The sequence below is a fragment of the Lampris incognitus genome, chromosome 8, assembly GCF_029633865.1.
Source record: "Lampris incognitus isolate fLamInc1 chromosome 8, fLamInc1.hap2, whole genome shotgun sequence".
NCBI lineage: Eukaryota > Metazoa > Chordata > Actinopteri > Lampriformes > Lampridae > Lampris > Lampris incognitus.
In genome coordinates, this window is record NC_079218.1 from 21,498,972 (window position 1) to 21,523,928 (window position 24,957).

Genomic DNA, 24,957 nt, shown 5'->3' on the forward strand with positions numbered 1-24,957 from the left:
AAACACCTGCTGCCTTCTCACAGCTATTGGTGTCTGCTGTGTCTCTGATCTCATCATTTCCAACTCCTCCAGCAACCAGCACCGTCTGTGGTCCCTCCATCATCAGTAACCTCTCCTGCAACCAGCTCCCAGCCTACTCAATCAAAGCCAGCGCTTTCTCCTGGAGCACATAGCTGTGAGTTTTACTAAAATATTCACAGAGTTTGGGTATTTGTTTGTGTTTGAAAAATATACATTTATAGTTAGTGTGACATTTTTCATAAAGACATAAATACAAATTTAAACTAAATATTTACATTTTTTTTCATGTAGTTCCAGTGGACAAATTATCAGCGGAAACTGATCTTCCATCATCTGACTGAAGAGTCCACTTCACATGATGTAAGGATCCATTTCCTTTTTAAATGTACAGTTCCATGTTTGTAAACAAAATTTGGGTTATGTTGGCTGTGCTCTCATCGGATTAATAGAATTCATTGCTGTTGTCAAAAGTTCTAAAATTATCTTTCATTTTAGGATTCTGTTGGACCTGACAATATCAAGGATTATGGAGCCGTGCAGGACTTGGCTGAGTTTCTGGTTGGCCTGAGAGACCACCGTCTTGCCTTGACTGGAGAAGAGTGCGCCCAGATCATCACCCTGTGGCAGGTATTGGGGGAGTATGACAAGAAGAAGACCGTTTACCCACCATGTCACCAAACCACCCTAAAATAGGGATGATTTAGGGCCACTAAGAAGATTGTGGGACCAGGTGTGGAGAGCACCAAAAGGTATGTTAAATTAAGCAAACACAGAGGCTTGACTGTATAAAAAAATGTTAAAATAACTGAAACTGGCTGAAAAATCATCTCCACTTTGATTAGTTTAGTTCAGTTTATTAAAGGATCCTCATTAGCTGATATCTTGATGACCAGCTTATCTTCCTGGGACACAAAGCATACATTACATAAGGCGCATACAATAGCAATTTAAACAATATCAAAAAAAAGCATTCTTTAAAAAAAACAAAACAAAACGAAACAAGAGAAGACAACATAGCTATGCACAGATATTAAAAATTAACGTCCTGGACAAGACAAAAGTATTTCTGATTTCTGATTAAAAAACAAAACAGAACAAACAAGAAAGGAAAATAAAACAATAAAAATAACACGGAGAATGAGGATCACACATTGAAAACAGTCTTATATGAGGCATATGTATGCTGTTGTTATTTGCAGGTGTTTCTTTGGGGCTCACAGTCCTGCCCAGTGGCCTGACTGCAAGAGTGGTGGAGGCTGTCTTCACAAGGCTCTGTGCGCTCCACCCAAGCACTGTGCGCTGTGATGGAGTGAGGGTGTCCCGCTTCACAAGGGTAACACGCACTTATAAGCACAGCTGAGAGTGCATCATCACCAATGCTAAGTTGATGAGTGAGACCACCATCCAGCTCCCGGAAGTGAATGCTGCAACAGTCACACAATGGTGAGTAAATTGGCATGTTTCGTATACATACTTTGCATATTTTATACAGAGCATGTTTTATGCATTGTTTCCATTGGTCAGTTTTGCGTTCCAGCCATAATCAGTTTTCATAACATGATGACTGGCTCAGCAAATGGAATTTAAATCTAAATGAAGTAGCCATTTTACAAAAGCAATGTTTGTGAGGGCATGATCAATTGCTATTTGATCACACCTGTGTCATGCTGCTGCATCATAGCCGTGATCAAATAGTAACTGATCACACTGTCTTGTGTATTATTGCTTAAGTAGATGGTTATTGATATTGGTTATTTTATGTTTTCCCAGGTTCAGCAGGTGTTGCAAGTCACAGGAACAAGAGGTTGTAAAGCAGGGTATCCCTGCTCCAGATGCACCCATGGCGGGACCTGAGAAGCTTCCTGCAGCTATGCAGAAGGGACCAACTCTGCATTCTGACCATTCTGCTGAGCCAGGGATTGACAACCCTAATGTGCATGTGTGTGTGTTTGTTTGTGCATGCGTGTGGAGATGCTGGTTGGAGTTGTGTTTAGGGTTTGTACATTTATTTTTATTTTGTTTTATTGCACTTTTATTTATACATTTATTTTTATGTTACACTTAGTTATTATTATTGTTATTGTTATTACAGTAAAAATGTAAAATGGGTGCAAATGTTTCTGTGCTTTGATTTCTTCGACTTATTATTATTTAGTTAAGGTATAACAACCACTTCACTCAAAAATGTACAGCTTATAATATCGACACAAAACAGGATTATTTGAACTCTCAAACTATGTTGATAACTAACAATAAACCTCATATTTGTCATTCTTTGTCTTCTTCATCACCACATATGTAAGGTTTGGTTTGGCTCTGGATTTTACATAGGCCTACTTCTCATTTCTAAGTTAGTTGCTGCCATACATATTTATAAAACTAAATTATTAATACTAATACATTGTAGTCAGATTGCGATCGTAACTATTTGTAACCGAATGGGGATTCGATACTCGAATCTCAGGCTGGTAGCGTTGGATTCTTGGTAGCGTTACGTCGACTAATGTGTGCTGTCTTCTTGGCTAAATTTAGGTTATCAATAGAGCATGTAATTTTTCTGAAACGAAATAACACTTTTGTAAAACAAACAAAAAACAACAAAACAAAAACAACAAAAAAACTTTGTAATGGTGGCGTGCATGTAGGTACTCATGGGCATGCTTAAAAAAAATCACACGATTAGAGTGTTGTTACGGTGCAGGCGCTCACTTTGCTCTACTAGTGGCCAAGACTCTGTTTTGCATCTTTAACATCCCCTACTGACTTTGATAAGCCTCACAGTATTTGATTTTGAGGTTGATATACTCTGTTAATCCCCTTGGGGAAATTACGCTCTGCATTTAACCCATCCTAGTTGTGTAGCTAGGAGCAATGGGCAGCCGCCGTGCAGCGCCCAGGGACCAACTCCAGCTGGTCTTTCCATGCCTCGGTCAGGGGCACAGACAGGAGTACTAACCCTATCTATCTATCTGTCTATCTGTCTATCTATCTATCTATCTATCTATCTATCTATCTATCTATCTATCTATCTATCTGACTACTAATTACTAAGCACTATTAAGTTACCTTAATTTTTTAATTTTTGGCAAAAGACTTATGATGTGTAGTGTTTTTATTTTAATATCTATTGTTATAGTAGGTAAGCAAAGCTCTTTTTTACTTTACAACATTAGTAACATTTACATTTTGATATTTTGTTCTAATCAAACATCACTAATCATATTTGGGAAGTAGGCCTCATATTTTGGGGGGACTAAGGTATTATTTTGCAGTTAACCTTTTTTATTTGTAGACGTGCAAGAGAGTGAAACCCAAGCCCAGGTTGAGATGGTATAATGGGCTGTCCAGGACGATTTTCCTTTGCTGCTTGTCTCTTGCGCTCTTCATCCAAGTGGTCTACCCATTCAGCTGTCTCCACGAGATACATAGCATTTATATGCATATGCACATTCTCACCTCTGACATCCATTTACTCAGCCAGCAGCAGCTCTGTTTGGAATGCTCTTCCTCCGCATGGGTGGCATCGTAACGTCAGCTCGCGTTTATTGCCATGGAAACTGGGTCATGCAAGATTGTATGTTTTGGTCTCCATGGCATTGTCAGCCCGTAATGTTACTCTACGGATGCCGTTCAGTCAAGCTGTATATCTTTAGCAGAGAGGCAAAAAACATTAAGAAGATGTCAAGCAGAATAAACGGCGAAAGCATTATTTCATGTTTATCAGGTAATGGCCACAGATGCAACTCACAGTTTAGACTCTGTTGAGCATTTTTAAGTGTGTGTGTGTATGTGTGTGTGTGTGTGTACTAATTTTTCTTACCCATTGGGGCCCAAATAGCCCCTTTAGGAGAGAAAAACCAGTAACCACCTACCTTGTGGGGCCATTTTATTGGGGCCCACAAAGAAAATGGTCTATTTTAGGGTTAAGACTTGGTTTCAGGGTTAAGGTTAGAATTAGGGTTAGGTTAAGGTTAGGGTTAAGGGTTAAGGAAGGGATGTCAATGAATGATAGTCAGTGAGGGGCCCCCACAAGGATACATTTGTGAGGATGTATGTGTGTGTGTGTCTGTGTGCGTGTGCGTGTGCGTGTGTGTGTGTGTGTGTGTGAGAGAGAGAGCGAGACAGAGAGAGTGTGACACGAACACGCGGGCATCAGGAGTGTTCTGGGAAAGAAATTCAGCCCCAGACTTATCCACTGGGATCAACCCCCCCGGGGGGGGGTCACATATGGACAGTATATAGTATATATGACAGTCAGTTGCAGTTGGGGGTTATAATTACAGGACATATCCCACTAGATTTAGCACCGTAGTTCTTGCTGGTAATGATATAATATTTTATTGTTGACAGGTGATTCTGAACGTATTCAAAGGCATTTGGAATGGAAAGTAACCTGTGTCTGTTCCAGGACATATTTCAGCAGACACAGTTTAATGTCCATCTCCACGGTGGTCCAGTGGTTGGCACTGTTGCCTGGGTTCGAACCTCAGGCCGTCCCAGGTCCTTTCTGTGTGGGCTGTGCATGTTCTCCCTGTGTCTACGTGAGTTTCCTCTGGGTGCTTCGGTTTCCTGCCACCATCAGAAAGACATGCATGTTAGGGTAAATGCTCCTGTCCGTGCCCCTGAGCAAGGCAATGGAAAGAATGACAGGAGTTGGTCCCCGGGCGCTGCTGCTGCCCACTGTTCTATAGGATGGCTTAAATGCAGAGAACAAATTTCATTGTAACCAAACAACTGTACAAAGACAAAAATAAAGTGGCTTTCTTTCTATCTTACCACTTCAGTCCGCTCCTCTTAAATACCATTGCTGGCCACTAGATGACGCTAATGCGCAAACAGTATGTCGATTTTTTTTCCCCACGGCGCGCCGGCGCTGGCTAAGCATCGCAGACCTGAGAGGGACGTTTAGTAGGACGCGCTCTCAGCTGAGGTATGGACACACGGAGGACGACAAATAACATTACAGGGGTGAGGACATGCCATAGCTAGCTCGCAGTGATGTACGGACACACGGAGGATAACCAATGACGTTACAGAGGTGAGGACATATAGTTAGCCTAGTTTTACTCATGACACTTTTAGGATACGACTAATCCCTGGAACATGATCGGTACTTGCTGGTCCCCCCCCCCACCCACCCCGCCTTTCTCGCTGAACACCGCCTTGCTCCACCTACACGCACACACCACAGGTACGCCGTGGGAAAGGAAGGTTTCATGCTTGTTTACATTTGGAAGGCTGTGCCCCTAATGCCTGCTTCTTTTTTTCCTCTTAATTTTTTCGGCCCCTCCTTTACTTTTTGACTTGTTCTTGACCATGGCTTTCGTTGGCCATCTCACTGTTGCGCACCACGTTTGCGTCCAGAACGTTGACGGACGTTAGCTAACTTAGTTGTGATTGGTTGTGAACACGCACCCCGGATGACAGGCCTGTCATGGGTTGTTTTGACGGTCCACGGGCCCCCCGGGATTTGTCCCGGTGTGCTCTGTGGCCAGTTCACCACAGGTGCGTGTGCTTCCATATTTTGAGAAAAAAACGTGTCAGGAAGTACCATAACAATTACTTTAGATAATTTAAAAACCGCTCCAGTGTTGTATTCTGGTATGTTGGCAAGAGAATTGGCTTTTTATATAATGGCCAAAAGAAGTACAGAAAGTGTTTTATTAAAGAACAAAAGTGCAGAGGTATGCAATATAATGTCCAGCTTTATATCATATTTAAGGCCCTCCTATGTCAGAAGTCTGCTTTTCCATTTATGTAAGACAAAAACGACTTGCATAAGAAATGTCAAGCAATTGAAGTGTCATATCTTTATCCTAGTTTTTCACGTGAAAATGGATGCAATATGATGTATTCAAGATTTAGAAAATGCATGTTACAATCTGTCAGTGTCTGGCAGGGCCTCTACTTTCTCTGTTATGTGTTGTTTTAGCGAGGCCAAATTTTAAGAAGTGGGACTATAGATATACTTTTTTAGTGGTGGTGTTCCATGCTATGAATATCAAACTGTAGGCTTGCTGTAAAGCTTCAGTTAACACTTCACTAAACACTAAAGTTGATTTCAGAAATCTTACTCATATCTACAGCTGGCCACAGACATGATATAGAGCAAGCTTTGTGAGGGATTAGTTTAAAAACAGAACTATAACCATCCAAATTTGTAAATAATTTCCGTGGACTTTCCTAAAAGACCGAATCAAGTGCAACTGGACTTGGTATATATCCAAGTCCAGTAGTATATGTCCAGTTGCACTTGATTCAACTTCTTTGGATAACCATGACCTGGATGAATGAGAACATTCACAGACTTCCTAAAAGACAAAAGGCAAAATACCTGCACCTCTGTATTCCATGCTGTCTGTAATCACAAATTAATCAACTTGATATCAGTTAAAAGTAAATCGCTTTTTGGTCTATGCACTACAACAGGAATCTGACTCATTCTGACAAAGATTATGAAAATTATATTAACATTTAAATCTGACTCTTATTGATCCAAGGCAGCACTGCAGCATTAGGGCAAAGTCAGGACTGTGATCCCCCTAGAGCCCCACACAGTAGATTTAACGCTTGCTGTTGTATTTGCTTAAATGCATCTTGGCTATGTTGTAAAATTGTGATGAATTCCTAATGGCAAACTTCCATTAGGAATTGTAGCAGGCTGTAATAAAATGTCCCCTTGTCTCTCTGTCTTTGTTACTCATAGCCTTTCTTTCTTTGTCTTAGTCTTTCCTGCCACCACTCTCCCAACCCTTTCTCTATCCATCTCCTCTACATATTCATTTAAGTTATTTATATCCTGTGTGACAATGATGGCCATTTCTTTGTTTACCTCTGCTGGCTTTGCTGCCTTCCTGAAGCAAGAGCTATCAAAGCGCCTCGTTTGGACTATGGGTTACACTTTATTCACAGGTGTATGCATTCACATTCTGGTGTGCATGCTAATGTGGCTGTATAAAGTTTTCTGTTATATTTAAGGTTATTGTCATAAGATGGTTGAGGTTGAAGCTAGTTGGCAGGTCTTCAGGTGCAGGGTAAATGATTAAACTTGCTAGCGACAGCCACAATATTCGCATTACTTCAGTGTCTGGACAGCCAGTTGAGGGATCGATATTCTGTTACTCTTTCACATCTCGTAGCGTGTATCCCAATTGGATCCTGTAGCAATTTAAGCCAGTGTTTAGACTCAGTTGTCCTGATCAATGACATACAGACATGCAAACAGAAATAAACGTGAGGAGAGAGCTGCTCTCCACTCCTTGCATGCTTTCTTGGCAAGACATTGGCAGGGTTGTACAGTTCCACACAAAAGCAATCCAGCATATGCACAGTCTCATGTTATCACACATAGTTAACGGGAACACACACAGAGACACACACATACATGCACAAGGCTCAAAATGAACAGACTGGAACTTGCACATGGGCTTGTATTGAGGTGAAAGTGACTTCTGCAAGAGGTAGTGAACCCTCCTGGGAGCTCTGCGGTGGCTGGCCTTAGCTTCTGATTAGACGTTTGCTTTTTCAGCAATCAGTTTTTTGCTGAGTCAGTAAACTGCTGACCTTGGTCATGTCATGTGTGTGTAGATGTGTTTCTCTGATAACCCATCATGGACACACATCTGAATGAGTGATAATTCTATAATTTTTACCTTGTATTTGCATTTCCACATGGACACACAGCCAGAATGCATCATGAGAGAATGTTGCTGTGGGTACTGTATGTTGCTGGGGCAAACACTCGCATAATTTCTCGGTCTGTCTCTCTCTCTCTCTCTCTCTCTCTCTCTCTCTCACACACACACACACACTTTTCAGCTCCTAGTTGAGGTCTGTAAGTGTGTAAAGATAAAGAGCTGTTAAGTGGTGCTGTGGTTTTTGCTGTCTGTTGAGTAATGGCTTTAGGTGGCCATTGATCTAACCCAGAGCTGTCTAGCTCCCCAGCCAGTCCCATAAAACACCAGTGCAGTAAACAGACAGACCAGTCACACCCCAGACAATGCTGAGCACAGCTGGATGGGCTTCAGGAAAAAAAACAAAAACGGACTTTGATATATCTGTAAGATGGCTCCAGCTTCTTTCTTTCCTACTCCATCCAAATCCAACACCTTCTCTCATTTGACTACTGGCTGACTTTCACTATAGTTAAGATAATGGGCCAGACCCAAAAAGAAATTAGAAAAAAATAAATAAGAAGAACTGACTTTTTTAACTACTGGCATTGGTAACGAACAGTTCTGTTATCCAAAATTTCAGCATTGGCTTGTTTCTACTCATGTCCAATAGCTATGTGACATACTAACAGCATAGGTCTAACTTTGGACCTGTTCATCTTGAGTAATCATTACTGCTGATTAGTGCTGAAACTATTAGTCAATTAGTAAATCAGTTAATTGACAGAAAATTAATTTAATTGATTTTTTTTTTTACATTTGGTAATCCATTTATCGATTTCATCATTTATCAGGTGAAAATACAAAACATTTGCTACATACAGGTTCGCAAATGCTAAGCTAAATAAGTGCAAAGATTTAAAAGTTTATCAAAAAAATGTACAATAAAATTTGAAACACATAGACAACCAGCGAAGGCCTGCTAAAGTAGAGCAAACATTGTCCCATCTCTTTGCTTTGGTTGAAAGGCTTTTACTGATTTTTGAACACACGAGAAGCATTTCACCTGGTGTTGTTTTGATTTTTTTTTTTCCCCAGGTTTTGCTGAACCAGGTGTCGGAGCTCGCATTTTATTTCCAGCCCCAACCTGTTACTGTACACACTTGCTTCACACTTGGCTCACTTCTATCACACTTTTCTTTTGTTGGCCACCGAACGGCTCCTCTGGAGAAGTTTTGGATTTCTCAAAGGCACCTTCACTTCGCTGTAGTTTTTGAGGAAAGTGAGAGCGTCTCTCGTTCATTTTTTTCCAACCTATTTGAACCTGCAGGTTTCCAGTCTTAAGGTAGCGTCTCCTTCGAGCATAGCCACCAGCTGGTAACAACAGTAGACAGCATTAATGAACTCTTGTCAAATATCGCTGCAGTACAATTTGATTTGACAGAGGGCAGGGCAATTTGTGGTAACAAACCAATCAACTAATTGAATTTTAATTATGCATATCATTTATTCAGTTCCCTCCAACTTTCTCTAAATTATTTAATAAAGTTCATAGTCAATGAAATGAGTTTGATTTGAAGTTTACATCAATCACTCAATCGAACTGTAATTACTCCGCACGTATCTACATTTAAAATGCAGTACACTTCACATTAAGTGAAGTGACATTAATAATATGGTCTGGGGCTGTTTTTCATGCTTTGGGGTAGGCCCCATAGTTCCAGTGAAGGAACTTCTTAATGCTACAGCACACAATGAATGACATTCTAGAGAACTACTATGTGCTTCCACTGTGTGGCAACAGTTTTGGGGAGGCTCGTTCCTGTTTCAGCTTGACAATGCCCCTATGCACAAAGCGAGGCCCATAAAGACATGGTTTGTCCAGTTTGGTGTGGAGGAACTTGATTGGCCTGCACAGAGCCCTGACAACCCAATCCAGCACCTTGGGGATGAACTGGAACACTGACCGTGAGCCAGGCGTTCTCCCCCAACATCAGTGTCCAACCTCACTAATGTTCTTGTGGCTGAACTGGAACGAATCCCCGCAGCCATGTTCCAAAATGTGGTGGAAAGCCTTCTCCAGACGAGTGGAAACTGTTGTAGCAGCAAAGGGGGGGACTAATTCCATATTAATGCCCATGGTTTTGGAATAAGGTTTTCAATATCCAGATATGGGTGTAATATGCAGGTGTCCATATAATTGATAGATAGATACATGGGGCCGCTCTGATGGCCGAGCGGAATAAACCTCCATTCTAGCAATCCGCTTGTCATGTGGCTGGTAGGTTCGTATCCCAGACTCGCTGTAACCAGTCATGGCCAGAGCGTCCACGGGGTAAGGTATTCATTAGGCCACCCTTACCCAAAGGATAGTGGGTGTAGATCGGTGTAGTGTTCGGGGACTCGTCATTCTCCAGTGACCCCTCTGGCCTATCCGGGCACCTGCAGCCAAGCGACCAAAAGCCTTTTCCCTATGTCTCCATCGCGGCCTGAATGCAATGCAATCCATGCGAGGCTTCAGCGTGTAAAATAGCGAGAGCAGCCGACACGAGTTTGAAGGAAGCTGGTGTTACCACTATCTCCTTCCTGTGGAAACGTGAGCCAGGGGAGTTATTCGATAAGAGTTCCGGCCATATGCCATTGGGTTAATCGGGTGGGAATAGGGGAAAAACTAGAAATAAATAATTTATAAAGATAGATAGATAGATAAATGGATTGATGGATGAATAGATAGGTGAAATCAAAACTTAATGCAAATTAAAAGTGAAATTTTAAACTTAATAAAATAGTGAGTTATCAGTAATCTACTTCCCCTTTAGATAGATGAATGTTGGGGGCTGTAGCAAGCACAAAGGACAGTAATGACATTACTGTTGATCAGAGGATAGACCGCACTGGCCAATAGCCTCTATTTATTATACACATGATCGCTGAGAGGGCAGTGTGTGCCTTTGTGTGTTGCTTACACGTGTATGTAACACACAAACACGTGTGTGTGTGGGGGGGGGTGTAGATCTTATGTACACACTAAATAGATGGGAGATGTTTGAGAACAATTTTGCTGACCATGGCACTGGTCCGTCACCCTCTCATCCATGGGTAATGTAATTGCACAGCAGCACACAGATTGGAAGCATCTCTTGTCTATTAGGAGAGAAAGTCAAGCCTCCCACACTTTCAGGAAGGCTTTCTATTTAAAACGGCTGAGGTGGAACGTGGGCGTGAGTGGACATATGGTCTCTGCTTGTTTGCCTTGCTTTATTTTGATGCTAAAATTTGCACCTAGGACCCGCTTCTGCCCCTCCCTTCTTCCCACACCTGTGCATCTTTTACATTGAGGCATACACCCTAGTGGATATGCTGTATGACCAAAAAAAAGCTATAGTTTTTCATTAGAAGAGATGTGAGCATGATTTTTCAGCACAGGACAAAATGCAAGTTGTACTTGTGCCTCTCAGATATCACTGCAGAAACAAATGCTATCTAAGAAACAGGATCCAGTTTTGTTTTTTGTTTTTTTTATGGTGTGGGGGGGGGGCATCCTGGACATTTACTGGGCAATGTGGGAAAGCTATGTTTTTTTTTAAAGTTAACTCTTGGAATGTAGGTGGTGATAGGATGCGGGTTGAACCAGGTTCTTTAACATCCTTACACTCTTTTGCTGTTGTTGTGCGTGTGAGTTTAGGAAACACTCAGACACATAAGAGACAATCAATCAACATCTCAGCTGACATCTTGAGCAGATCACTACTCTGATTATCTGAGGCATCGATTGCAGTGCATCTCCTCCAAGGATGCAGATGTTGATACTTCTTCTTTAACAACGTTGGAGGGATTCCTCTTTCTTTCAGCCTTTTCTTTACATGTAACCTCTAAGGCTGTCAAAGTACATAAATGGAAAGAAGATGGAGGGGGAGGTAGTGTATCAGAAATGTGCTGGGATATGCAGTGCTTGTTGTTGGTGGCCAGCTTGTTTTAGCCCACTTGTTGGCCCCTTTGTGATCCAGCCAGACAAAGTAAACTGTGTTGCAGTTTACTCACAGTTGAAGCTGCGAGTCTGCTGTTGTTCATCCTGTACATTCATCTATTCATCTTCTCTGCATCTGTGAGACACCAGCTATCAGCCAACCTCTTATACCGTTTTCATCTCTCTCTCTCTCCCCCTCTCGTTCTCTCCTTTGTCTTTAGGAGCTGTGTGAAGACCCTCACCTGTTTGTAGATGGCATCAGTGCACATGACCTGCACCAGGGGCAGTTGGGCAACTGCTGGTTTGTGGCAGCATGCTCCAGTCTGGCTTCCAGAGAGTCTCTTTGGCAGAAAGTATGTGTTGTGTTTTGCATTATGTTTTGTGTGTGTGTGTGTGTGTGTGTGTGTGTGTGTGTGTGTGTTTACTAAACCTCAACAATGACTTATGTGAGTTTTGTGCCAAAATTAGATATCCACAATTTAAAAGATATATTGTTTCTAAATAACTTGACTACACAAAGTTAGAATAAGTTATGCTAATTTTCATAGAATTGGAGGTAATTTAAGTCTTTAGAAAATGACGGCAATGTTCCCCAACCGGATATGCTGTATGGTTGTTAACAGTACTCTTCATTCACTCAATTCACTCAATTATAAATGTGGATTTTATTTTTTATTTTTTTGGGGATTTTTTCTTTTCTTACTTTTTCCCCCCCAGTTGTATCCGGCCAATTACTTCCCTCTTTCGAGCCGTCCCGGTCGCTGCTGCACCTCCTCTGCTGATCCGGGGAGGGCTGCAGACTACCACATGCCTCCTCCGATACATGTAGAGTCGCCAGCCGCTTCTTTTCCTCTGACAGTGAGGAGTTTTGCCAGGAGGACGTAGTGTGTTGGAGGATCATGCTATCCCCCCCCCCCACTACTCCCTCCCCCCCGAACAGGTGCCCCGAACAACCAGAGGAGGCGCTAGTGCAGCGGCCAGGACATATACCCACATCCGGCTTCCAACCTGCAGACACAGCCAATTGTGTCTGTAGGGACGCCTGACCAAGCAGGAGTTAACCCGGGGATGTGATCCAGCGAGCCCCGTGTTGGTAGGCAACGGAATAGACCGCTACGCTACCCAGATGCCCTTTTAGAGTGCATTTTTAATTCCAACGTAAGAGGGCAGGGATCTTTTGCATAATTAGAGGTACCAATCAAGAATATACTGTAATCATTACATCACATCAGCTCCTCCCCGGGTCTCAGCAGACTCCAACACTTAGTAGAGTTGTCATTTTTGAATCAGATTCTATTACAGGATCAGCCATAGGCACCACACCTGTACAGGAGCCTCAGGCTTCTGGATTATCGTCTGGTATCCATCTTGCTCATCTTTGTTGACATATGAAGAAAAATTCATATAAAAGGGTTTAGAGGGATTTGAAGCAGGATGCCTTGGCCTGTTGCACAGTGACATTGGTTCATTATAATCTGCTGTAAGATTGTGTGCATATGGCAGTCCATATGTGCCATATTTCCCTCCCTCATCTCACACACACACACACACACACACGACTGCCATCAGAATCACAGATACTAACTTCTATTACCATTATAGTGTATTTTCTGAGTGTGTATTGATAGGTGACATTTATGAGAATGAATTTATACTTTGAGGAAGACTGTCTCTCTGTGTAGACAAACTGTCAGTATTTTATAACATGCTCCCATTGTAATTCTGAGTCACAGAATGATAGGCAGGATTTGCCAAAAAGAAACCTAATTACCAGGTCACCACACACAGACAGGGGAGAGAGTTTTATGGTTTAAACATTCAAGCCTGTGAGCGATTCCCATTTAATTAATCTCAGGGGGCTGTGCACAGTTCCTAAAATCTGCATTGTGTCATGCCTGGAATAACTATTGGAGAAAAGGGGCTTGAGCGACAAATGCCTGCCACAACCCGAGTGGCAGTTTGTGTTACATGATTTCGGTTGACAGGGAGAAATCCTACAGTCACTCCTGTTGTCTCTGTTTGCTTTCTCTTGCTTTCACACTCTTCTTTATGTATGAAACGAATCTTATTCACACTCACAGTTAACCTCTCTATCCCCTGCAGTGCTGTGACTCACCAAGGATGACACTAAGGTATGGAGGTTAGGGACAGGTTGTTGTGCAAATGTAATTCCCCCCCCTACGTCATTTGTCAGGGTCACCATGCAAGACGGAGATGTGTGTGCTTTGTTGTCCACAAGGACGTGTTTGCGCACACACACACACACACACACACACACACACACACACACATACACACACACACTAGCAAACACTGTCTCTTCCAATCACTTCATCTGGAATTCACCTCTACCAAGCTTGTCATGGCCAGAGGAGTAGAATAATAATAATAATATTATCGTCCCTACATAAGCACAAGTAACCACCTGCATTTACACATCAATAAGGAAAATGTCGCTTTTGGTTTTTTGTCTGCATTTTTTATTTGTCAAAGATATATTTGCATTGGTAAGGACTGTGAACTCTTCAAAAGAGAATGTCAAAGATTCTTCATAACCACTTCCTAATGAAAGGGTGATAAAAGCTTTCACAAAGTTGTTGCACATTAATTTGATGCCCAACACCATCACAGAATATCAGCGTACTCTTTCAGATCAGCAAGTCTAATAACTATGGGAAGAAATACCAAAATTGTAATTACAAGTGGATGTGGATTTCATTGTAGAAGATGCAGGACATGTGACCCTTATAAATGTCAGACATCTAGGCACTGTGAGCTATACCCCCTGGAATAGCATTCATATGGCCAAGCTGGGAAAGGAGACAACAAACACAGTTCTAACCTTATACTAACTCAAGTACATTAGCTATGAACACGCACAGCAGGTGAAATATGAGATTTGAGAAGTTACCTGCCTGATTACTGACACACGAGTCTCAGCTATCCACTATGAAGTTGATGGAGCAGTCAACACTCTCAGGGCTGCAACCCTCCTCGAAGGCAAACAAGAAGTACATCACCCTCCTCACCTTGGCCAGCTCGGCAATCCTCTCACCGAACTCCTGGGTGTCTGCCTCATAACAGCGGACGGGTGTATTGTGGGTATCGCTGTGGCCCCTCCAGAAGACTCCGGTGGGTTCCAGCAGTTGGCGTGTCATCAGATGGGTCAGGTCAGGTGTCCAGAGCTGCGAGGTGGCCGTGATGGTGAGGCGCCCCACTTGTGCCAGCATCACGCCCCACTGTGAGAAATGTAGATCCTGCTGTGAAAAGTCCAAGCGGTAGACAGCTTCGTTTGAGCGCAGCAGGCGTTCCCCTTCCTGTTGCCTCTGGCCCCGCTGCTGCAGGGACTGTACCCGCAGGCGCATCACCTCAGTCAGCTGGGGATCAGGTCGGAAAGGCAACTCCAACTGGGCGGACATGCTTGATTTTCAGCAGGCTAACAGGTTGATGGCAACCGCAACACTGGATAAGATCAGCAGCTGAGTTGAAACTGAGTGTCTTTGGTTTTCACTTCCTTTTTCTCTCTCTCGCTTTCTTTCCACTCTTCCCTTTGCTTTTTTAGTCCCCTTAGTCTCAGGCTGGCTAAGTAATACACAACCAGGTAAAGGTTAGTGTGTATTCTTTTGTCCTTTGCTCCTTCTCAGTTTATTAATTACCACTCTCTTAAGACTGTGCTTTGATCTTTGGGTCTATTGGTGTAAAACATCTATACATGTACACAAAACTAAAGCTGAAAAGGGTGGGTCTTGCACAGAGGTGGTTGGCGCTGAGGGGAGCTGCCAGGCAACTATTTCTAATTACATTTCTACCTGTAGCATAGGGATTGCCCTAAGGGAGCCTTGCACAGAAGTGTTTGTCATATACTTGTTTATCTTAAGGTTCATGCTTGGTTACAGATTCCTACCCAATGCATTCTGCATGGCAGATATCAATTTACAACCCAAAGCAAATGTGTTTAGAGTGCATTGAGGTGCAAATGTAGAAATCTCAAGAATGTGCTGTTAGATCAAGGGAATCCATTTTACGCTAGAGGTGGGGAGAGCGATGAGGAAAGGAGACTGAGGGAATGCCCCTTTTTTGGCTGTCATTTGTGGCACCTGCTACTTAAATTTCTGTCCAAATAGTCATGTCAGCCAGTACACAAGCACACATAATTAAGTTCACAGAGCCTCACTGTGCTCCATATAAAAGCTGAGACAAATGGACCTTTCTCTTTTTTCAGCATCCACAAATTGAAGTGACAGAGGAGGCAAATGAGAGGCTCGCCCACTGAGGGTTGCAAAATGCCTTTGAGATTTCTGTGGTGCCAGGTTTTTTCCATCCCCCTTTTCCTCCTCTGTTCTTAAAGCTGTCACTGCTTCACATAGCCGGACTCTGGAGAGGATATGTGAAGTTCTCCTATCAGCAGAGCCAGTCGCGTCAATTTAGTCTTCTCACATACAGTAGGTGTCTCCAAGGACACCTGACACAATACTGATTTATTTGATTCCAATTTAACCTCTTCAGTTTGCAGACACCTTGATTTTATGTTGCAGTAGTGTAAGGTGTGTCAGTGATGGTAGGATAAGAGTACCTTGAACATGCTCTTTCTGATCATGTATAGACCACCAAAGTATCTTAATAATCATCAGAACCACCAAATTATAGCTCAGATCACAGCTTGAGGCAAAACTAAAATCATCTCTGGCCTATCTAAGCAAACATCTAAGAGCAGCTGCCATCGATTCAAAGCACCACTAAGGGGATCGAGGTTTTAGTCTGCTAATTTCCCCTTTAGCATCAGCCAAGTAAAATAGGATACATTGCAGATGGAAGCTTTACAATATAGCCAACAAACTATCTCAGAAAGCAGACAAGTTAGAGAAGGTTACTAATGAAGGAAAGTCAAAAGTTGAACATTAGCAAAGACTTGGACTTGAGGCTCAACCAAAGAACCAGAAGGCAGAAAACTGGAGCGGAGCAGCTTCTAGCTTTGATGGACAAGAAAGGTCATTATAGATGTCGAGGGACATGACAGACATTGCCAGAGTTCTGAGACGTATTGATGTAATCACATTACATTTTGTCTGATGTGACTCAGCAGCTTATGATGCCATCATAATTTGTGTAGCGCTGGTCACGTGTGCAGAGGTCATGTTTGTACAAAATTTTGTTCACCGCTACAGTCATAATAGAAAAAGCATTTCAAAGAGGGTTGGCTAGGTTAAAGAGGTTTTCTTGAAGTACATCGGTCTTGGCAGCCTACAGGCAAGCTCACACATGCACACAAGCACACACACACACATTACTGGCTGTCAACCAGTTATTCCCTCTAACCCAAGTCTTGTTGCTGCTGGATTTATTACTGTGCTGGTCAAGGTGATGAGTTTGTCCCTTAACCCCGACTGTATCAGCAGACACGAAAGAAGAACTGCTACACTGACCAAATTTATGACCTATAGGCAATGGCTGTTTATTTACCTTACATTATTCATTGTTCACGATCTTTCTACACCACAACTCCTTTTTGATTCTGCAGGTCATTCCTGACTGGAAGGAGCAGGAGTGGGATGTGGAAAAGCCTGACTCCTATGCCGGGATCTTTCACTTCCGCTTCTGGCGTTTCGGGGAGTGGGTGGATGTGGTGATTGACGACCGGCTGCCCACAGTGGACAACCAGCTCGTTTACTGCCACTCAGATGACAGCAATGAATTCTGGAGTGCCATGGTGGAGAAGGCCTATGCCAAGTTAGTAACGCCTGCATATTATAGATGAAAGACAAGCAGAAAGCAGAGAAATCTAATATTTTGTGATATCGCTCCTCTCACTCCCCGAAACTGAAACTACGCATGAAAGACATGAATATACTGTTGTAGAATCAGTTTTTGATCAATTATATTCATTGTCTATAGTCGTTCTATCAGATTCAGGGCCTGGGAGGGGCTGGAGTGTAACCTATTGCAGGACACACACAGGGACATCACTCCCGTTCACACCTGTGGGCAACTTACAGCGTCTAGTTCATTTGCTAGCCATACTTTAGGGCTGTTGAGCAAAACCAGAATCCCCTAAACGAAACACACAAGAACCCATTGAGAACACGTAAACTCCACACAGAAGGGCTGGGCTCAAACTCAGGTTTGTCTTGCTCTGAGATAACAATGCTAACCAATACCAGTTCAATTAATCTCGGTTGCCTTAATTGGCATAACACTTAACTTGCTGCCAAAGCAAGTAGACAAAAAAAAGCATAAAAAATGATTACAACAGGGTTCGATCAAATTTGAAGTAAAAGCAGTTATTAACATTAACTAGATATAACTAATATAAACCCTACAAATATAGACCGCAAATCCCTACAGTGGCTAGTGAAGACAGCCGGAAAGATCATAGGAACTGCTCTCCTGTCCATCCAGGCCATTTTTGACGCACGGTGCACCCGGAAGGCTCTTAGCATCGTGAAGGACCCCACCCACCCTTCCCACATCCACTTCACCCTCCTACCCTCTGGCAGGAGGCACCGGAGCATCCGTGCTGCCTCCACCAGACTGTGCAACAGTTTCATTCCTCAGGCTGTGAGGTTCCTCAACAGCCTAAACACTTAGACCTCCATAAAATGCCCTTTCGACCGTCTTACTGCCCGTGTCAGGTGTGCTTGTGATGTTTAGGTCTGTGAAATACAGTGCATCTGGAAAGTATTCACACCCCTTCACTTTCCCCACATTTTGTTATGTTACAGCCTTATTCCAAAATGGATTAAATTCCTTTTTTTTCTCATCAATCTATATACAATACCCCATAATGACAAAGCAAAAAAGATTTTGTAGAAATTTTTGCAAATTTATTAAAAATAAAAAACTGAAATATTGCATGTACATAAGTATTCACACCCTTTACTCAGTACTTGGTTGAGGCGTCCTTGGCAGCGATTACAGCCTCAAGTCTTCTTGGGTATGAAGCTACAGCTTGGCACACCTATATTTGGGGTATTTCTCCCATTCTTCTCTGCAGATCCTCTCGAGCTCTGTAAGGTTAGATAGGGAGCGTCGCTGCACAGCTATTTTCAGGTCTTTCCAGAGATGTTCGGTGGGGTTCAAGTCTGGGCTCTGGCTGGGCCACTCAAGGACATTCACAGACTTGTCCCGAAGCCACTCCTTTGTTGTCTTGGCTGTGTGCTTAGGGTCATTGTCATATTGAAAGGTAAACCTTCGCCCCAGTCTGAGGTCCTGAGCGCTCTGGAGCAGGTTTTCATCAAGGATCTCTCTGTACTTTGCTCCATTCATATCTCCCTCGATCCTGACTAGTCTCCCAGTCCCTGCCGCTGAAAAACATTGCCACAGCATGATGCTGCCACCACCATGCTTCACTGTAGGGATGGTATTAGCAAGGTGATGAGAGGTGCCTGGTTTCCTCCAGACGTGACGTTTGGCATTCAGGCCAAAGAGTTCAATCTTGGTTTCATCAGACCAGAGAATCTTGTTTCTCCTGGTCTGAGAGTCCTTTAGGTGCTCTCTGGCAAACTCCAAGCGGGCTGTCATGTGCCTTTTACTGAGCAGAGGCTTCTGTCTGGCCATTCCACCATTAAGGCCTGATTGGTGGAGTGCTGCAGAGATGGTTGTCCTTCTGGAAGGTTCTCCCATCTCCACAGAGGAACGCTGGAGCTCTGTCAGAGTGACCATCGGGTTCTTGGTCACCTCCCTGACCAAGGCCCTTCTCCCCGATTGCTCAGTTTGGCTGGGCGGCCAGCTCTAGGCAGAGTCCTGGTGGATCCAAACTTCTTCCATTTACGAATGATGGAGACCACTGTGCTCTTCGGGACCTTCAAAGCTGTAGACATTTTTTGTACCTTTCCGCAGATCTGTGCCTCGATACAATCCTGTCTCGGAGGTCCACAGACAATTCCTTTGACTTGATGGCTTGGTTTCTGCTCTGACATGCACTGTCAACAGTTGGACCTTATATAGACAGGTGTGTGCCTTTCCAAATCATGTCCAATCAATTGAATTTACTACAGGTGGACTCCAATCAAGATGTAGAAACATCTCAAGGATGATCAGTGGAAACAGGATGAACCTGAGCTCAATTTTGAGTGTCATAGCAAAGGGTGTGAATACTTATGTACATGCAATATTTCATTTTTTTATTTTTCAAAAATTTGCAGAAATTTCTACAAAACCTTTTTCACTTTTATGGGGTATTGTGTGTAGATTGATGAGAAAAAAAATGAATTTAATCCATTTTGGAATAAGGCTGTAACATAACAAAATGAGGGGAAAGTGAAGGGGTGTGAATACTTTGCGGATGCACTGTAATTCTTGTTTTTAATGCACTTTTTGTTTTTAATATTTGTGTGTTATTTGTTTTTATGTGGCACTGAGGTCCTTCTGAAACGTAATTTCGTTCCCTTGTATGTATGAGACATGCATATAAGGCAATGGCAAATAAAAGCAGTCTAACTCTAAAAAAACAACAACAATATAAGCTAGTACTGGCATTTTTACAGTTGCAGTATATTGTAATATATCTCATTTAACCCTGAAATAGATGGATAGCTCTCATTTATCTGTCTCCTCTGCTCTAGATATTGTCCAAAAGGTTTTTCCCTTTGTTTTGACCAGTTGTTTCATAAGTAGCAGCCAAAATTGAGCGGACTTATATCTTTATCATCATTTAATGTAAAAATGTAGCATGTCATATCTTCCAGTTGCATGAGTGACAGTGAATGCACAGCCAGCTGACCGAATCAGTGACCCCTCCTTCTCCCCGCAGAGTGTATGGCTGCTATGAGGCCTTAGATGGAGGCAACACAGCTGATGCGTTGGTGGACTTCACGGGGGGTGTGTCAGAGCCTGTAGACTTGCTTGAGGGCCAGATGGCCACAGACGAGGTGGCCCGTAACCAGCTGTTTGAAAGAGTGCTCAAAGTGCACAACAGAGATGGGCTCATCAGCTGCTCCATCAGGGTAGGTGCCAGAAAGATTGCCTGGGTGTCAGGACTAACATGTACCCTTAAAAAATAATTTGTAGTGCGCAATAAAAAAAAAAAACATGACATGAAAAGGCTTAGAAAATAAACGAGGTCTCTTGATAACACGATTTCTTACAAACTTGATCATTTTTATTGAATTAATAGAGCTAACGAGTGGTGAACAATCGCATCATGTATTTTTTTTATTATTATTCACCAGAGACATATACAAATGTTTTGAAAATGCACTTTAATGTTTGAAAGTTTTTTTTCCAAAACTAACATGTACTAAAAGAACCATCCCGAGCAGAGGTTTAGTTTAAAAAAAAAAAAGTCCTCCCTTTTCTCCCCACTTGTATCCGGCCAATTACCCCACTCTTCCGAGCCATCCCGGTCGCTGTGCCACCCCCTCTGCTGATCCGGGGAGGGCTGCAGACTACCACATGCCTCCTCCGATACATGTGGAGTCGCCAGACGCTCTGTTTCACTTGACAGTGAGGAGTTTAGCCAGGGGGACGTAGCACGTGGTAGGATCACACTGTTCCCCCCCCAGTTCCCCCTCCGCCCCCAAACAGGCGCCCCGACCAAGCAGAGGAGGCGCTAGTGCAGTGATCAGGACACATGCACATATCCAGCTTCCCAGCTGCAGACATGGCCAATTGTGTCTGTAGGACGCCCAACCAAGCCGGAGGTAACACGGGGTTTCGAGCCGGCATTCCCTGTGTTGGTAGGCAATGGAATAGACTGCCACGCCACCCGGATGCCCAATAGTGTTTTAATTTAAATCTAGCTACTGCTAAAATTTCACATCTGAAAAGCTGCAACACAGCTATATAGCATATCTGGAGATGCTGATTTGTTCCTTATGACAGCATCCATATTGTTAAGAAACTGCATTGTTGTTATAGTACTTGTTAACTGATTCATGATGAGGCCACACAGAACCTGGTTGGAATATGTTTCTCATCTCTACCTTTGCATGAATATATATGTACTTGCTCAGGAATCTGCTTTTTACACCTTCATTTTAGTAAATGTCTAAAGTAGGGTTTTTTGTATTTGCTGATGTGGCTCGTTCCATATGTGACCTCAGCTCTTCATAACCTTCTGCTACTCTGAGATTTGGTCATATAAGCTTAACACAGATGGATATTAGGGATAAAGGCTGTTTCTTATCTGTGTTCAGATGTACTCTAGCATCTTTGAATGTGTGCTCATGATCCCCAAGGTGTCTGCCGTCTTGATGGTGGGGTAACATGTTTTGCTAGAGTAAAACATATGTTTAAACCCAATATTTTGACAGCCTTTGCTATGAAGAAGCTCAGCAGATGGTGCCATCTTCAAACTCAAAATCAACAGCACAGGCTATTAAATTATTGGATTTAAAACTTTGTTTCACTCCGGCTAAACATTTTGTCCCACTGGCGAGACTGCAGAGACCTTGGGGCTCATTGGCATACCTTCAAAGATGCTTTTGCTGATTGGAAAAAAGGCATAAAAATAACTTATTGATTTATTTCTAATTGCCACCCATGGTAAGATTATGGGACCAAATCTCAGCATAACAGAAGGTTACGAAGAGCTGAGGTCCTGTATGGGGCTATGATGTGGCTCGAGGCTTCTGGTTCCTGCATGACGTCAGGCTGTCTATATGACTGTTCATCATTCTCTAGATTTGTCCCTACCAGAAAGACTGTTGTGCATTTCGTGACTGATTATATTAATTCATCAATTTAAAGGTGCAATCCTTAATTCACGTGTAAACAAAAGGGTAGCCCCGCTACCAAAATACAAGACTGGAACTTGCACTCCCAAATTGGTTGACAGGTCTCTTAATACAAGGACTATCTATCCATCTATTATCCAAACCACTTATCCTGCTCTCAGGGTCGTGGGGGTCATACCTAGGGAAAATTTAGTACGGCCGATTCACCTGACCTACATGTCTTTGGACTGTGGGACAAAACTGGAGCACCTGGAGGAAACCCACGCAGACACGGGCAGAACATGCACACTCCACACAGAGGATGACCTGGGACGACTCCCAAGGTTGGACTACCCCGGGGCTCAAACCCAGGACCTTCTTGCTGTGAGGCAACCGTGCTAACCACTGCTCCACTGTGCCACCAATACAAGGACTAACAATAAATAAATAAAACAAAAATTGAAGCATATCAGGCCCTTATTTTCATTTATAATTGTAATGTATGGAAGTAATACCTCAGTTTTTATACCATCAAATCACAGATTGGGCTTGTAACTCACTTGAGTATATAAACAAGTGACTTCCTTGTCATGAAACTTGTATTCTTTGACTGTCTCATGCCTGACCGGTACCAGATGCCTACAACCAATCAATAATTCGCCATTGTGATTCTGGATCAAGTGCAGCTCCCTAATGTGCATGATTTTTCACCCTGGAGAACCCATTGCTTAACCACGAGAGTGACCAGAATGCGGAGCACTTACTAAACATCATCAAAAAGGATCTTTTCCATCTTTCTCTGTTGTTCTTACATATTTCCAGGCACTTCTTTTCCATACATGGTTATTATGGTATAGCAAAGATATTTGTTACATATCCTGTTAGGGTGTTGTGACTTCAAGCTAGAGCTGTGTATTTGCAAGAATTTGGTGATACGATTTGTGTCATGATACAAGTATCACAATTGAATATATTGTGATATTGCATTGCAAGCACTGTGATATATTGGTAATATTTTTGACAAAGTTTGTAAAAGTAATGGGAAAATGTCTTACAGAAAACACTTCAGTGTGCCTAAACTCAGACTAATCAGAGCTATAGCTAGTGTGACAGTGGCATTGTCGTGGTTCACTGCAGCCCTGTCACAATACTGCATTTGCTACCTGGTGGTTAGAGAAGTAAACAACACAGTCTTGGCACTGCCCCTTGTGTGTGGTCATAAGAATCAATGCAATGTTTTTCAAAATGGATACAATATTGTGAATGTTGGTGATCAAGGGATTTAAGAATTAATTGGGGTTTTTTTTATACACAATAAAAGTTACACATGAGCATCAGCTAAATGCCCAGCTTAAAAAAAAAATTTCACCCAAAAAAATACTCCAATCAGTAAAATCATGTTTATTTTCTGAGATTGGATTCTCAGGAGATATCTGCTGTCTTGGTCTGAGCTTGATTTGTTCTGCATTCCTTGGCTCTATTTCTCTGTCTCACAAGCAGGTTATCAGTCAAAGTTAAAAGAACATTTTGAGATCAAAGTAAACTGAACAAAGCTTTTGGTCAAGGACAAAAGAACAGGGTCTAGTGACTGTCTCTTTCACTTTCTCCCGCTGCTTTTGTCTCACAAATGGCACATTGCTTTTATTTGAACGTCTTGACTTGTCCTCATTTGTTAAACTATCACATAGAAACACGACAAAAACCTTCTCTTTTGTGGTTTCCCACCCAGGCAACGACAATCGAGGACATGGAAGCGCGACTAGACTGCGGGCTAGTGAAGGGCCATGCCTATGCCGTGACGGATGTGCGGAAAGTGCGCCTGGGTCACGGGCTGCTGGCCTTCTTCAAGTCAGAGAAGCTACACATGATCCGTATGAGGAACCCGTGGGGGGAGAAGGAGTGGAGTGGCCCATGGAGTGACAGGTAACCACCGCGCTGATGCTGATATGAAAGCAACTTGAATCTAAATCAAAATGGGGGAGAAAGACAATTCAGGGTTAGAAAATAAGATACCTGCATGAAAATATGATAACTGCATTAATGCATTTCAAACCCTCCTCTAGAAGTTTTCCATTGCTTCTAATGAAACCTTAAACATCTCTGATACACCTTCAGCGCTTTAGAGTATGACACCGACACTGCATGGGGTGACACTGTTGTCACCCCATGCATTTTGACTAATGTGTTGCCCACTGGTATGCATCCACCAGCTGAATTTTTTCTTGTTGTTTATTTTTTACTTTGGGTTCTCTATCTTACTTAAAGATAGAATGACAGGGCGTCCAGGTTGTGTAGCGGCCTATTCCATTGCCTACCAGCACGAGGATCGCCGGTTCGAATCCCCATGTTACCTCCGGCTTGGTCGGGCGTCCCTACAGACACAATTGGCTGTGTCTGCGGGTGGGACGCCGGATGTGGGTATGTGTCCTGGTCACTGCACTAGTGCCTCCTCTGGTCAGTCGGGGCGGGGCGCCTGTTCAAGGGGGAGGGGGAGCTGGGGGGGAATAGCATGATCCTCCCACGCGCTACATCCCCCTGGCGAAACTCCTCACTGTCAGGTGAAAAGAAGCGGCTGGCGACTCCACATGTGTCGGAGGAGGCATGTGATAGTCTGCAGCCCTCTCTGGCTTGGCAGAGAGGGTGGAGCAGTGATTGGGATGGCTTGGAAGAGTGGGGTTATTGGCCAGATACAATTGGAGAGAAA

General features: G+C 43.0%; 2 protein-coding genes across 2 annotated transcripts in view; one reads left to right on the forward strand and one right to left on the reverse strand.

Moving 5' to 3' along the window:
* capn5b (calpain 5b) overlaps positions 1–24,957 on the forward strand; it is a 45,015-nt gene that overhangs the window by 6,402 nt on the left and 13,656 nt on the right. The window contains exons 2-5 of the mRNA XM_056285061.1: positions 11,823–11,954; positions 17,120–17,328; positions 20,351–20,543; positions 23,983–24,176. Coding sequence (XP_056141036.1) covers positions 11,823–11,954; positions 17,120–17,328; positions 20,351–20,543; positions 23,983–24,176 — 728 coding nt within the window. The remainder of the gene's footprint in view (positions 1–11,822; positions 11,955–17,119; positions 17,329–20,350; positions 20,544–23,982; positions 24,177–24,957) is intronic.
* Positions 14,538–15,020, reverse strand: ompb (olfactory marker protein b). The gene has a single exon (XM_056285062.1). The coding sequence runs from the start codon at positions 15,018–15,020 to the stop codon at positions 14,538–14,540; it is 483 nt and encodes a 160-aa protein (XP_056141037.1).

Bases quoted from the DNA above. Each gene is read 5' to 3' on its own strand.
- ompb (XM_056285062.1), bottom strand. From the start codon at position 15,020: ATGTCCGCCCAGTTGGAGTTGCCTTTCCGACCTGATCCCCAGCTGACT.